General features: G+C 50.1%; 1 protein-coding gene across 1 annotated transcript in view; it reads left to right on the top strand.

Moving 5' to 3' along the window:
* The window catches only part of GDPD5 (glycerophosphodiester phosphodiesterase domain containing 5), an 82148-nt gene that overhangs the window by 4624 nt on the left and 63494 nt on the right, over positions 1-14030 (top strand). The window contains exon 2 of the mRNA XM_006875422.1: positions 8631-8806. Within this exon, the coding sequence (XP_006875484.1) occupies positions 8690-8806 (117 nt within the window). The 5' untranslated portion in view covers positions 8631-8689. The remainder of the gene's footprint in view (positions 1-8630; positions 8807-14030) is intronic.

The following is a 14030-nucleotide window of genomic DNA, read 5'->3' as shown; positions in this document are numbered from 1 at the left end:
GGGGCCTGGTGTTGGTCAATCTGAGGTTTTTTTCAAGGCATGGGAAGTCCCAGAGTCAACCCTTGTGCCCAACATCCAGCCCCAGCCCTGGCCCCAGAGCTTTGATTTAGAGGTGTGGAGTTTATTGTTTGTTTGGGGAAAAGGCCTAGCTGGTAAACTGGTTGGAAGATGCCTACTTTCCCTGGGTCCCAGGAGGGAGGGGAAGGCTGGCTGCACCTCCTACCTACTAGCAGAACCAAAAGGGGACTTGCTGGCTGTGGGTGCTCCCACCCTGGGAGATGCCCTCTTCACTCCCTCTTCCTGATGCCCAGGGTTTGCTCTGCTGCACCCCCTACCTGGAATGCCCTTTGTAGGAGTACAAATCCTTCCTGATTTCAGCTTAGATCCTGCCCTCTTCAAGAACCACATTCCCTGAGCTCTATGGGAGGTCACTGTGGCCTTTCATTCCGTGGTTTTATGTGAATGAAGTTGGGGATTTTCAGTGTTTGTGAGTTATGGAGGCCATGACATGCCTACACCTCGGTACCTATCAAGTGGGGACACTTGGGCATGGGCAGAGCTCTGGCCTGGCAATCAGGATGACCAGATGTCTAGACTTATTGCAGGCCTTTTTGCAGCCTTCAGCTCTGTCATGGAGAGGGTTCAAGGTGACTAATGTACCGGTTTACCTGGGGCTGTCCCATGTTTAGCATGGGAACCCCACTGTCCTGGGCAAGCAGGACAGTTGGGCACCTTAGTCTCAAGTGAAAACTGGAGCCAGAAAGAAAAGGCCTGGGACTTACCCAAGATCATTCACTGAACCAGTGGTGGGTTCAGGGCTCCCAACCCTGGAAATAGGGGCTTGTTCCTCCTCATTCAGATCAGGAAGGATTGAGATTTGATCTTCCATTCTGGCCCATCTTTGCTTTCTGCCTGGGAATGGAAGAGATCTGGGTGATTAAAGGGTTTTAGAAGTTAAGCTTTGGAAAGACCCATGTTCTTCCCTCCCATGGTACAGATGGGGAAACCAAGGTCAGAAGCTTGTGGAGGAAGGGTGGCTACGACCAAGGAGAAGGCAGTGCTTTCCTCCTGCTGTCAACTGTCCTGTGTCCTGAGCCCTGGCAGGCTGTTGGAGGGGTTAGTTAGGTCTCCACCTCTCTCAGCCCTGGCACCTTTCAGGGGGGTTTTCCTTTTCCTCCCCCAAGTTCCTGGCTTTACCCCCTGTCCTGCTTCCTTGGTGCCAATGAAAATATTGACCTTGGCCCTTGAAGGTACAATTTGTAGTTACTCAGTTGCTGGAGCTGGACAGACATGGAAGGCAGTGAAATGCTGGCAAGCCCGTTCTTCTGGGGGTTGGTGCCCTGGAAAGACCGGGTTTAGAGTCAGCAGTCGTGAGTTCAAATCCTGACTCCTCCATAATTCGCTTTTTGGCCTTGGTGAATCATTTAAACTCTTGGGCCTGTATTTTTTTTCATCTTTAAAATAAAACTATTGATCTATGCTTCAGAAGATTGCCATCAGGAGATGTTACATTATGAATATTGCTTAGCTCGGTAAGCAAGAAGCAAGTGGTAGCATGTTGTTGTTGTTAAGTGCCGTTGAGTCGGTTCCAACCCATAGCGACCCTGTACAGGGTTTCCGAGGGTGTAAATCTTTACGGGAGTAGAAAGCCTCATCTTTCTCCCACGGAGCAGCTGGTAGATTCGAACCACTGACCTTAAGGTTCACAGCCCGATTCGTAACCACTACGCTACCAGAGCCCCTTAAGTGGTAGCATAGCAAAGAGTAACTACTTCAGTACAAACAATGCCTTTCCAGCCATCAGAGTTTTCATTTGCAAATATCAGAAACAATTCAGGTTAGCTTGAGCAGAAAGGGAGATCCGTGGAAGGGAATAGGGTCATTTCCAGAAGGCCTGGGCAGGAATGGATGGGCCCAGCCATAGCCGACGTTCCCAGATTGTTGTCCACTCTAGGTACAGCCACTCTTGGCCCCAGCGCCTTTATAACCAATACAGATAGCCACCAGTACAGATAACCTTCAACTGACTTCCAGACTGGGCACTGTGTTTTTTAAAAACAACAGCTTTATTGAGATAGAATTTCCATATCATACAGTGTATTAATTTAAAATGCTAAGTTCAGTGGTTTTTGATATCTAAGTATATTAAGTATATAGTTGTCCAGCCATCACCACATTTAATTTTAGGACATTTTCATCACTCCTAAAAGAAACCTGTTCCCATTAGCAGTCTCTCTCCTTTTCTCCCCAGTCACCTGAGACCTAGGCAACTACTGACTATTCTCTGTCTCTGAATTTGCCTATTTTGGATATTTCCTATAAATCCATTCTTACAGTAGATAGCATTTTATGGTGGTACTCGATCAACTACTACCTGAAAGGTATAATCGAGCCCATCCAGAGGCACCTTGGAAGACAGGCCTGACAAAATTCCTGTGGAGCCGTTCTACTCTGCACACCTGAGCCAAAATTGACTCGACATCATTAACATGATGATTTCAAGTTCATGCATGTCATAGTGTTGTATCAGGCCTTCATTCCCCTTTATTGTAAACCTAGGCACTTTTATGTGTCTCCCCATCCTGTTCCCAACTCTCAGATGGGTAAAGTAAGGCTGAAAGAGAACTAGTGACATGTCCAAGGTCACACAGCACGTCAGTTGAAGGGGGCCAGGCAGTCTGACACTGTCCCCAGACTCTCCACTCTCAGGAGAGAAAGGGCTTGGGGCCAGAGGCAGGGTGGTCTACCAGGACTGGCAGCCAGGAGGAAGGAAGAGCAGGGAAGCGGTCAGGAGGTATGGACCCAGCCCCCCACGTCCTGCGCCTACTCATCAGCAGGTGCTGCCTCTATATCAGATGAGGACTCTTGGAAGGCCTTTCCCTGTGCAAACAGGAGGCTGTGGATATTCCTGGCAGGGGCCCGTAATTCTGACAGAAAACAGGACCTTGGTTTGGGGAGGGGCCTGGAACAGCAGACTGTGCTGAGAGGGCTCTCCCAGAGCCAGCAGGGACTCTGGGCAGGCCATTTCTCAGGAACTTGGCTGTTATCAGCAGCCTTGGGAAGTGGGTTGAAGACATAATTGATCCTCAGCAATGCCATTAGTCCCAGCAGGAAGGGGGAGTGATGGGCTGGTGGGGGAGGAGGGAGGAAAGTCTGTCCAGTGTCTAAGCAGCACATTTATATTATTGGGACTTGCGGCTTCCTGTGAAGAATGGCCCAGCAAACCTGCCCTGTGCTGCCACTGGGGACCCAGGAAACGTGGAGATCACGCTCAGTCTCAGTCTCTTGGAGAGACAGGCAGGTCAGCAGTATTCACACAGGGTGTCCAGGATGGCCTGGGGGGAGGCCAGGGAGACCTCTCCCTCATCAATCATTGGCACTCAAGGGAGACTTCCTGTAGGAGGAAGGATTTTTGTAGTTTGGCGCCATCCAGTAGGTTTATAACTCACAGCAATGTCATGTGACAGAACTGCCCCATAGGGTTTTCTGGACTATAATCTTTTGGGGAGCAGATTGCCAGGTCTTCCTTCTGTGTTGCGTTATGCAGCTGTTATAGGGACCAGAGCCTGCTCATTTGCAGTTTTCCAAGTTCACTCTGACTGCAGGTGGGAGCTTAGATGGGAGGCCAGAGAGGAACCCCCGCCAGGAGGAGCCATGAGGTCTGGACCAAGGAAGTGACCCAGGGGATGATGAGAAAGTGGCTTTGAGGGAGTCAAGGAGGTCAGGGACCATGCTGGTCCACAGGGCCTGCTGACACCCTGAGACAGCCAGGAGTCACTGCTGCTATCTCAAAGGAGAGGCCGAGATTGGGTGGCTCTGGCAGTACCTGGTAACTGAAGCCATGGGAGTGGACGAGATGGCACCAAGAGGGCATGCGGAGGAAAGAGAAGAGGTCCACCTCCCAAAGATGTCCCAGCAGTGTGACCACATGAAAATCTACCTGGGAGAGAGGAGGTTCAAGATCTAGAAAAATCTGAGCCCCAGGCTGGGTCAAGGTGTGACGCACACATACTTGGACTTCCCTCTTTTACAGCTCTGAAATGGAATTTCCATTCCTGGGGATGTTGTCATGCTCAGTCATGAGGGTGGGAGTAGAGTAGGGCAGAGGACACATGAGATTGGTACCGGAGTTAGGGGAATCTGGGAAAGAAATACAAAGGTAAGGAAGCAGGTGTGGGCTCTCCTGTTGGCAGAATGTCCACCTGCTATCCTTCAGTCATGGCAGTACCTGATTTCCTACAGAAGCAAAGTAAAGATTGTTACTTTACTTTTTTACAGATTCAGAAACTGAGGCTCACAGGAGAACACTGTGACTCCAGCCGCAGAGCTAGCAAGTGGCTCGCTGTCTTAGTTCTCTGGTGGTGGTGGTGGTGGTGGTGTGCCGTGGAGTTGATTTCAACTCATAGCGACTTTCTGAGGCTGTAAATCTTTACAGGAGCAGAAAGCCTCATCTTTCTCCTATTGAACCACTGGTAGTTTTTTGAATTGCTGACCATGAGATTAGCAGCCCGATCCGTAACAGCAGAAATACCACAAATGGGTGGCTTTAACAACCAAATATCCTTTTTTAAAGATTAGGAGACTAGAAGTCTGAATTCTAGGTGATGGCATCTGTTGTTGGTGTGAAGTGCTGTCCAGTCAGTCCCAACTCAGCGACCCTGCATAGGGTTTCCCAGAAGCCTCTGGTGGGTTTGAACTGTCAACCTTGTGGTTCAAGCAGCCCTTGCAGCCCTACAGTGCCACCCCAGGATTCCTGGTATTGGCTCTGGAAGAAGGTCCTTGTCTTGTCTAAGCTGCTCCTAGACAGTCTTCATGTGGCTTGGCATTCCTGTTCCTCGATCTTTTGACTTTTGCTTGCTTGTTTCTTCTCTTCTTCGTATCTCAAAAGAGATTAAATCAAGAGGTCCCTACTAATCCCATCTCATTAACATAACAAAGACAACCCATTCCCAAATGGGATTATAGCCACAGATATAGAGGTTAGGATTTACAACACATATTTTGGGGGGAACACAATCCAATCTATCACAGTGGCTCAGACATAATCAGTCCAGGCCTGTTTCTACAAATTAGCTGCCTCCTCCCTTCCTGGGATGGTGGGGACAGATGTGGCAGCTAACCTGGCAGATGAGGCCCTAATCTGGGGAGCAGGAGGGTACTCGGTGAGATCTGTCTCCCTTGCTTTGGACTCCTGCCTTCTAGCCCTACTGAAAGTCTGTGAATGTAGGAGAATGTGTGTGTGCCCATGAAGTTTCCCAGACCTCGGGAGTGGAGTGAAGCCAAGAGTATCCCCTTATATGCACTCAAGGCCTCCGCAGCTGCCCCCCCTCCCCTGAGCTCTACCCAGCCCATTGTGTCCCCTGAGCCGCCCCCCCCCCCACCGCCCCAGAGCTCTGCCCATGCCCAGCCCATTCTGTGTCCCCTGAGCTCTGGGCTCGACTCTAAGAGCCCTGAGCATCTACACCATATCCCACATTTGTCCCCAGGGAGCCACTAGGAAGAATCGGCACTAGACAAGATTCCCAGCAATCAGGAGACTCCCGTTAGTCAATATTCCCAGCAAGCTCCTAATGCATCTTCCCCCTCTGAATGGAGACTGTAATCCCAGTGCTGAGGCTAGCATTTGCTGGAGGTCTGGGAGGAGGCTGTTGTAGGCAGAGGGCCTAGGTAAGTCTAAGAGGTGGGATGTAGCCCAGCTGGGCTTTCTGGTACATACAGTGGGGAACCATGTTAAGTGCCCCTCATCCCCTCACCCATGCAGCACTTAGAGTAACTGATTCTTGAGACGTTACAGCGCAGTGGTCGCAGGGGTCAGCAAACGCTTCTGTAAAGCATCAGAGACAAATTATTTTAGACTTTGCAAACCACACAGTTTCTGTGTAACTACTCAACTCTTGTAGTTCAAAAACAGCCACAAACAATATGTAAATGAGTGTGGCTGTGTTCCAAGAAAACTTTATTTATGGGCACTGAAATGTGCCCATAATTCATAAATAATTTTCACATGTTACAAAATAGTCCTCTTCCTTTGATTTTTTTTCTAGTCATTTAAAAATGGAAAAATTATTCTCAGCTCGCAAGCCATACAAGTTTGCCAACCTCTAGGTTAGAATAAGGCTTCCGGAGCCAGACTGACTGGATATGAATTGTGACTCTACTGTGTCACCTTCAGCAAATAGATACATCTGTCGATGTGTCCGTTTTTCATCTGGGACAACAGGCAGACTTTGAGAGAACAAAATGGTGTGGCCACTTTGGAAAACAGTTGGCACTCCCTCAAAAGATTAAATACAGACTTATCACATGACCCAGTAATTCTACTCCTAGGTATATACCCAAGAGAAATAAAAACACACATCCACACAAAAGGTTGTACACAGATGTTCACCATTCAGAGTTGCCAAAAAAGTGGAAACAACCCAGATGCCTACCAGCTGATGAATGGTGAGGCAAGTGTATCCATACAATGGAAGATTATTCAACCATAAACAAGAATCAAGTTCTGATATGTACTACCACATGGATGAACCTTGAAAACAGTATGCTCAGTGAAAGAAACCAGACACAAAGGTCTACAGATTTTTTTAAATGTAGAAAATAGGAAAACCCCACAGAGACTGGAAGTAGACTCATGGCTGCCAGGGAGGAATGGGAAGTGACTGCTAGCGGGTCTGGAGTTTCTTGTTGGGATGATAAAAAAGTTCTAGAATTGCATAGTTATAATGCTTGCACAATTTTGTAATATACTGAAAATACTGGGTTGTACACCTTAAAAGGGTGAATTTGATGGCATGGGATTAGAGCTCGAATTTTAAAATGATCATTCTTTATAAAGCTGTTGTAACAGTGAGTGCATGGGAAGCACTTAGAATGGTGCCTGAGGCACAGTAAACACATGGTTGTTCCCCTCCCTGGTTGTGTTGGGGTCTTGACAGGGCCATGGGGTCTGTCCCGCTCACAGTTATCTCCAGGGCTCAGCACTGCCGTCAAGTTTCTGCCGTCCCACACACCAGGGTTGAATCCTGACAGTACAGACAGCAGGCACCTTTGGGTGAGTCATTTTTCTGCTCTGAGACCCAGGAACAGTCACAATAATAACTACTTCACAGTGTTGTTCTTGCTGGGGGCCCATCAATCAGTTGCAACCCCATGTGGCAGAGCTGTCCCATAGAGTTTTCTAGGTTGTAATCGGTCCATGGCACATATCAACAACAACAATCATTACAGAATGAATGAATGACTAAGGAAGCCGTAGAAGAATTGATGCACTTGAATTACGGTGTTGGAGAAGAATATTGAAATTATCGTGGATTATCAGAAGAACAAACAAATCTGTGTTGGAAGAAGTAGAGTCAGAATGCTCCTTAGAAGCCGGGATGGTGAGACTTTGTGTCTCATACTTTGGGGGCACCAGTCCCTGGAGAAATATTCCATGCTTGGTAAAGTGGAGTGTCAGCGAAAACAATGAAAACCCCAAATGAGATGAAATGGCCCAGTGACAGCAGCAGTAGGCTCAAGCAGAACACCAGTGAGGATGGTCAGGATCAGGGAATGTTTCCTTCTGTTGTACATATAGTCACTATGAGTCAGAACTGACTCAACGGCACCTAACAACAATTTTTACAGGAGCAGCGCCAGGTGTCTCTTCTGTGGAGCAAGCAGCTGGGTGGGTGTGAACCACCAACCTGAGCATTTAACCATTGCACCACCATGGTTCCTGGTGTTCAGGATCAAATGGTGCCAAGCACTGAGGGTATGTGAGGTCTCCCGGGCCCCAGTCAGCCAGCACTGGCCCTGGGAGGCTGATCTCCCAGCAAGTGTTTCCAAGGTATGAAGGAAAGGCTAGTTAGGTTTCCGCACTCTTCATGACAGCAACTCGACCCTCAGACCCACCCGTTACTACACCATCGGGGCTAGGGACTCCCTGTGCCTGAATGAATGCATACACTTGGGTGCACCCAGAGCAGCCAGGGCCAGGAAAAACATCTTTATCTTTCCGAGCCTCAATTTGTCTAACTGTCAAATGAGTTCACTACTCAGCTCCTGCCACTTTAGGTGTCTGTGATGATAAGATGTTACAGTGAGTGCCCAGCAGGTTTGAAATGCTCAATGCATGTCAGCTTTTATGAGAATTTACTAAAAGTATTTCTTTTCCAAGTCTGCTGTGTGTTAGGCACTGCTCTAGCCACTGGGGATCTAGTAGAGAATAAAACAGACAACAATCCCTGCCTACATGGCAGCAGGCTAGGCAGACAAGAAACAAAATCAGTAAGTGAGATTTGAGGACTTGATTGAAAAAATCAGCTGAGAATGGCTTTGGGAGTGTGGGACCTCAGCTTTACAGAAGGTAGTCTGGGGAGGTCCAACTGAGAAAGGGATAAGGAGCAAAGACTTGAGGATGGGAAGGAGGGAGCCAGGAGGGTTGTTAAAGGAAGGACATTGCAGGTAGAGGAAACATCAGAGCAATGGCTAAGTGTGAGGAGATTGGGGTGGCTGGAGGGGGATGAGGGAGGTCCTGGGGGAACTTCACAGGGGTGCCACTTTGACATCTAGAGAGACTGGGAGCCCTGACTTAGGCTACAATCACTGTGACTGTGTCCAGGACTGACATCCCTTGTTTCCTCCTGCAGGATCAGCCGGGGCCTCCATGGGCGCATGAAGGCCAGGCGCCAGGGCCGCGGGCACGAGCATGGTGAGACACCAGCCCCTGCAGTACTATGAGCCCCAGCTGTGCCTCTCCTGCCTCACGGGCATCTACGGCTGCCGCTGGAAGCGCTACCAACGTTCCCATGATGACACCACACCGGTGAGCCACACTGTGCTGGGCGGAGACTGAGGGACCAGGGAACCCCAGCTAGCATGAGGGTCAAGCATAGGTTTGCTGTATGAGTCTAGGTGGGCCAATGCCCCGTCTGGGTTTCAGTTTCTCCCTGTGTGGTATGGGCTCATAGAAATCCCTGGATTTACCTGACCGGGTGGGCAAAAAAAACTCCTCCTTTCCTACATGTGAAGCATTCAGAGGCCACTGGTCACACTCCTCTAATGGGGTGAGGTCTTGGCAGAGAGGGGAGCTCCATGAGGGAGGAGTCATTCCAAGCTGATCAGAAGTTCTCAGTGTCCTGGCAGATCCGGACAGGCAGTCAGGCAGGCAAGTGCCTGGAGAAGATGCTGAGAGGTGGGCCTGGTCATCCCAGAACCTGGGAATTGGCAGGACCTTGCCCTGGCACCAGGGCCCGATCACCTGAGCTTCAGGCTTGCCAGGGCTGACAGCAGGTGTTCAACAGGATAAAGCCTCCTTCAGTGCCCAGCTCCCCGGGCCAAACCTGGAGTCACACTCCTGTCCCTGGGGCGCTCTCTGCCAGCAGATCTAGTTTCTTCCCTGAAGGAATCCAGTTCCTGTGTAGTGTTTATCTAAAGCTTTTATTGTCTAAAAAATAACACTTTCTCCTGTGCATTTGCACGAAAAGGCCAGCCTCTGAATTCAGCCAGCCCCCAAACAGGCCGGAGTGGTCAAGGGGCCAGAGAGGCTGAGGCCAGAGGCCATGTGCTGGCCAGAGAATCTGGGTGGGGCAGTCAGAGAAACTTGTCTGCCGTCTGTCTGCTTGTCATCAGCCTGTCTGCCTAGCTTCTCTGTTTGTGGTGGTGAGGAACAGAGCTCTATAACAAGTCAGGAACTAGGTTCTCCAGATAGGAGAAGCAGGTATCACCAAAACAGGTCCCAGGTCTCTACCATTCCATATGCCAGCCAGTACAGGGCCTGGCACAGAGGGGCAACAGGGTCGGGAAGGGACCTGCCCGAGGCCACAGAGCTCTGCAGTCAGATGGACCTGAAGTTCAAACCATGCCTTTTCCACTTGTACCGAGTTGATTTTGAACTTGAATTTCCTCATTTGTGACGCACACACACCCCTCAAAGAACTGCTGTGGGGAGGTCATGAGACCATGACCTATGGCCAGCCATTCAGACAAATCAATCCAGATTCCTGGTCCTGCTCTCAGGAAGAGGTGGATTCGATGACAGAATTCGTTGGCCTCTCGGCTTTACTCCAAGCTAAGTCCTTCCCAGGGTTGGGGCTGGTGCCGTGCACTGACATGTCCTTACCCGTGAGCTCGATGTCCTCGTTGCATTTCGCAGATGGAGAAACCAAAGCCAGAGATAGGAGTGAGGGACAGAGTTAGGGCCTGGATCCAGGTGAGGTAGGCCCAACACCATCCGTGCTCTCAGCAAGGGTTGTTGTTGTTGTTAAGTGCCCTCGAGAGGATTCCAACTCACAGCGACCCTGCATAGGGTTTCCAAGGAGCACCTAGTGGGTTTGAACTGCCAACCTGTGGTTCACAGTCCTATTCTTATCCCACGGTGAGGCCGGCCAGAAAGCCCATGATCACTGAAGTAGACTCTGGAAGAAGATGAATTGCCCAGAATGTCTCTCATCCCTTGGTGGGTTCTGGGCCAGCCAGACACAGGCCATGAGTCAGGAAGTGGTGGTTCTTGGCTGTGGCCAGCACATGACCCAGAGAAAAGAAAGGAGCAAGGCCAAGTGTGAGCTGACTGGGAGTTCAAATGGTGCTGGCTCTATAAATACCAGGGCCCCGGGGTGCCAGTGTCCTGGCAAAGGCTGGAGAGGGTGACTGGAAGCTGCATGCCACATTGACTGGGAGAGGGGAGAGGATTTTGTAGCAGCTCTGGATGTCAAAGCCTTTACAGAAAGGGCTGAGCTCACCTCAGGTGACCCTGAAACTCACAGCAAAGGATGAGCATCCTCTTCTCCCTCCGCCAGCCCCTCACCTCCCATTTCTCCTCCCACTTCCTGGGTTCCATGCACAGCAGCCCTCACCCTCTCTCTCTCCTCTTTTCTCCCGAGGCAGCTGGGAGAGGCAGTGATGGGGGCTGGGCTCTGGGCCAGGCATTGTGAAGACACCGGTGGGTATTCTTGGGTCTCAGAGACAGGGTGGCATAGTAGGTGCTCCATACACGTTGCTGAACAAACAGAGATCCCAACATAAACTCTGGGAAACCAGTGGGGTCAGGAGAAGAGAAGAGAGCTGTCTGGCTGTGGAGAGTGGGAAGAGAGGCCTCTGCAAGGAGAAACGCACTGCCCTGAAGTCAGTTCTGACTCAGTGACCCTGTGTAAGGTTTCTGAAGGAGCCTGGTACTGTAATGGGTTACACGGTGGGCTGCTAACTGCAAGGTCATCAGTTTTAATCTACCAACTGCTCTGCAGGAGAAAGATGAGGCCTTCTGTGCCTGTAACGATTTACAGCCTTGGAAACCCTATACAGGATCGCTGTGAGTTGGAACAGACTCCATAGCGTACCACTACCGTAGGGTTTCTGAGATTGTAAAATCATTATAAGAGCAGACAGTTTCATTTTTCTCCTGGGGAGTGGCTGGTGGGTTTGAACCAGTGACCTTAGCGTTAGCAGCCCAATGCCTTACCCACAGTGCCAACAGGGAAAGGAGGGTCTATTAATGAACCTTGTACTACCACCTTCCCCTTTTCATTTGGAGACCTCTGCCCAAGCTTCACATCACCACTGTCTCCCCTCAGGTCCTCGTTGGGGAACCCCCTGCCTCGATCCCACCTGCATCCTCCAATCCAGAAAAGCTTGGGTTCAAGTCCCTCCCCTGTGAAGCCTGACCTCTCTGGGCCTCATCTGTGAAATGGGGTGACAGACAGGTGGGTGTGTCGCAGAAGGATCTCACTCTCATCCTTCTGCTGAGAAATGAAGGGTGAGCATAATAGTAACAGTTGATGTTTGCTGAGCACCTACTGTATGCCAAGAGCCTTGCCAAGTGCTTTACAGGCATTGCTTCATTTGTTGTTAATACTCCGAATGGGCATGGGTAATTGTCATCCCCATTTTAGGGATGGGGTCTCAACCAGGGAACCTGTGATAGATGCTCAAGAGGATGGAGGTTGGCAGAGCGCCAGTGTTTTGAGTATGTGTGTTTCGATGAAGGAGCCCTGGTGGTGCTGTGGGTTAAGCATTTGGGCTGCTAATTACAAGATCAGCGGTTCAAACCCACCAGCTACTCCATGGGAGAAAGATGAGGCTGTCTGCCCCTGTAAAGATTTATAGTCTGTGGAGCAGTTCTACTCTGTCCTTTAGGGTCACCATGAGTCAGTCGCCTCAGTGGCAGTGGGTCTGGGTGTTTGAATGAGACAGCACTGGCAAGCGATGAAAGGCGGGGAGGGGCAGTGGCCTGATGGGCAATGGCCTGATGGAGGAGAAAAAGCACTGGCCCAGGAATAGGTGGGAGAAGATGGGAGTGTCCTTGATGCTGGGCTGGAAACGATGTTTCCCCTGCTAAGATCTAGCCCTGAAGTGGACCCTGGAAGGGTACAGTTTGGACAGAGAGCTTGGGGGGAGCCCCCTTCCTTTCCTTCCTCCTTTCCCAGCCAGCCTGACACATCCTCACCTCCTCCAGCCTGTGCTCACATGGCCCCTCCCCCCAGATCACACACTTGACAAATAAGGAAACAGGAAACTGAGGACCAGAGAGGTGACATGACAATCCACCTGCCTTAGCTCTGGAGTGGAGCAGTCTGGCAGCAGAGGCTCACTCCCCAGTAAGGAAGGGAAGTGAAGCTTTTTATAACTTGGGATAATTAATTGGTTGTTGTCTCTGACTCATTACTGTACCACTGCCAATTAAGGACCTGGTACGACAGAAGATTGTACGTAGAGCCCTAAAGACATTGTGTCTGTGGGAGGCAGCACAGTGTCAACCAGCTTCTTTGTATATAGCAAGAGGGATACAGGTCAGATACCTGGAGGAACTTCCCAGTCACAGAAACTGAAGCAGACAGGACACATTTCTATGGCATGTTTTGCCTTTGATCCCCTCCAGGAAAAGTACATGATTTATCCAAACTGAGAAGCTGAAAGCCTGTAACTTGCAGCTCCATCCTGTACCCTTTCCTCGTTCCACACAGTGTTGTCTGGGATTCAATGATTATTCAGTCAACAAACTTGTCTTGGTACCTGTTCTGGTCCTGGCCCTGTGCTGGGTCCTGGGTCTCAATGGATTAGACCTGGTTCCTCCTCAATTGGAGTAGTTCCAGGCTGGTGAGGGAGCAGACAGCCGACACACCCAGACCACCCAGAGGCTGAGGGAAACAGCAGGGCAGGAAAAGGCTGAGCCCACACCCTGCTGGAAGGAGCTGGTGTCTGAAAGAGTGAGCCCATCTCTTCAGAGTGGGGAAGTGTTCAAGGCAGGGGAAACTGTATGTGTAAGAGAGTGTTTGGGGTTTGGGAACTGAAAGTAATTTAGCTGCAGTGTGATTAGAGTATGAGCAGGGGGAGGGTGTTGCCTAGTGGGCCTCAGGGTCTTGAAGCTGAACAGAAGAGCTTGCACATCATTCAGAGCAGTGGGGATTTCTTAGGCCTTAGGAGGTCCACTCTGGCTAGAACATGGAGAGGGCATTGAGGGGCCTTGAGTAGAGGTGGGGTGCAAAGAGGTCACAAGAAGAAAGCCTCAGCTGAAGTGGGTAGGGCAGTCAAAGGCTGGTAGAATGCTGTTAGGTGCTGTCGAGTTGGTTCTGACTTATAACGAATGACCCCATCTACAAGAGAAGGAAATACTGCCCAGACCTGTACTAGCCTCACAATCTTTGTTATATTTGAACCCATTGTTGAACCCAGATGTAACTGGTCAATCCATCTCCCTGAAGGTCTTCTTCTTTTTTGCTGACCCTCTACTTTACCAAGCACAATGACTTTATCCAGGGACTGGTTGTCATTGTTGTCCGGTGTCATCGAGTCGGAACCAACTCATAGCAATCCCATGCACAGCAGAATGAAACACTGTCCTATCCTGGGCCAACTTCACTACCGCTGCCACACTTGACGCCATCAATGATGCCACTTGGCCGATCCATCTCGTTGGGGGTCTTCTTCTTTTTCTCTGACCCTCCATCTTACCCAGCATGACATCCTTCTCCAGCGACTGCTCCCTCCTGACAATATGTCCAACATATGAGAGATGAAGCTTAGCCATCCTGGCCTCCAAGGAGCACTCTGGCTGT

The sequence above is a fragment of the Chrysochloris asiatica genome, unplaced genomic scaffold (genome assembly GCF_000296735.1).
Source record: "Chrysochloris asiatica unplaced genomic scaffold, ChrAsi1.0 scaffold00326, whole genome shotgun sequence".
NCBI lineage: Eukaryota > Metazoa > Chordata > Mammalia > Afrosoricida > Chrysochloridae > Chrysochloris > Chrysochloris asiatica.
This window is presented reverse-complemented; position numbering and strand designations above follow the sequence as displayed.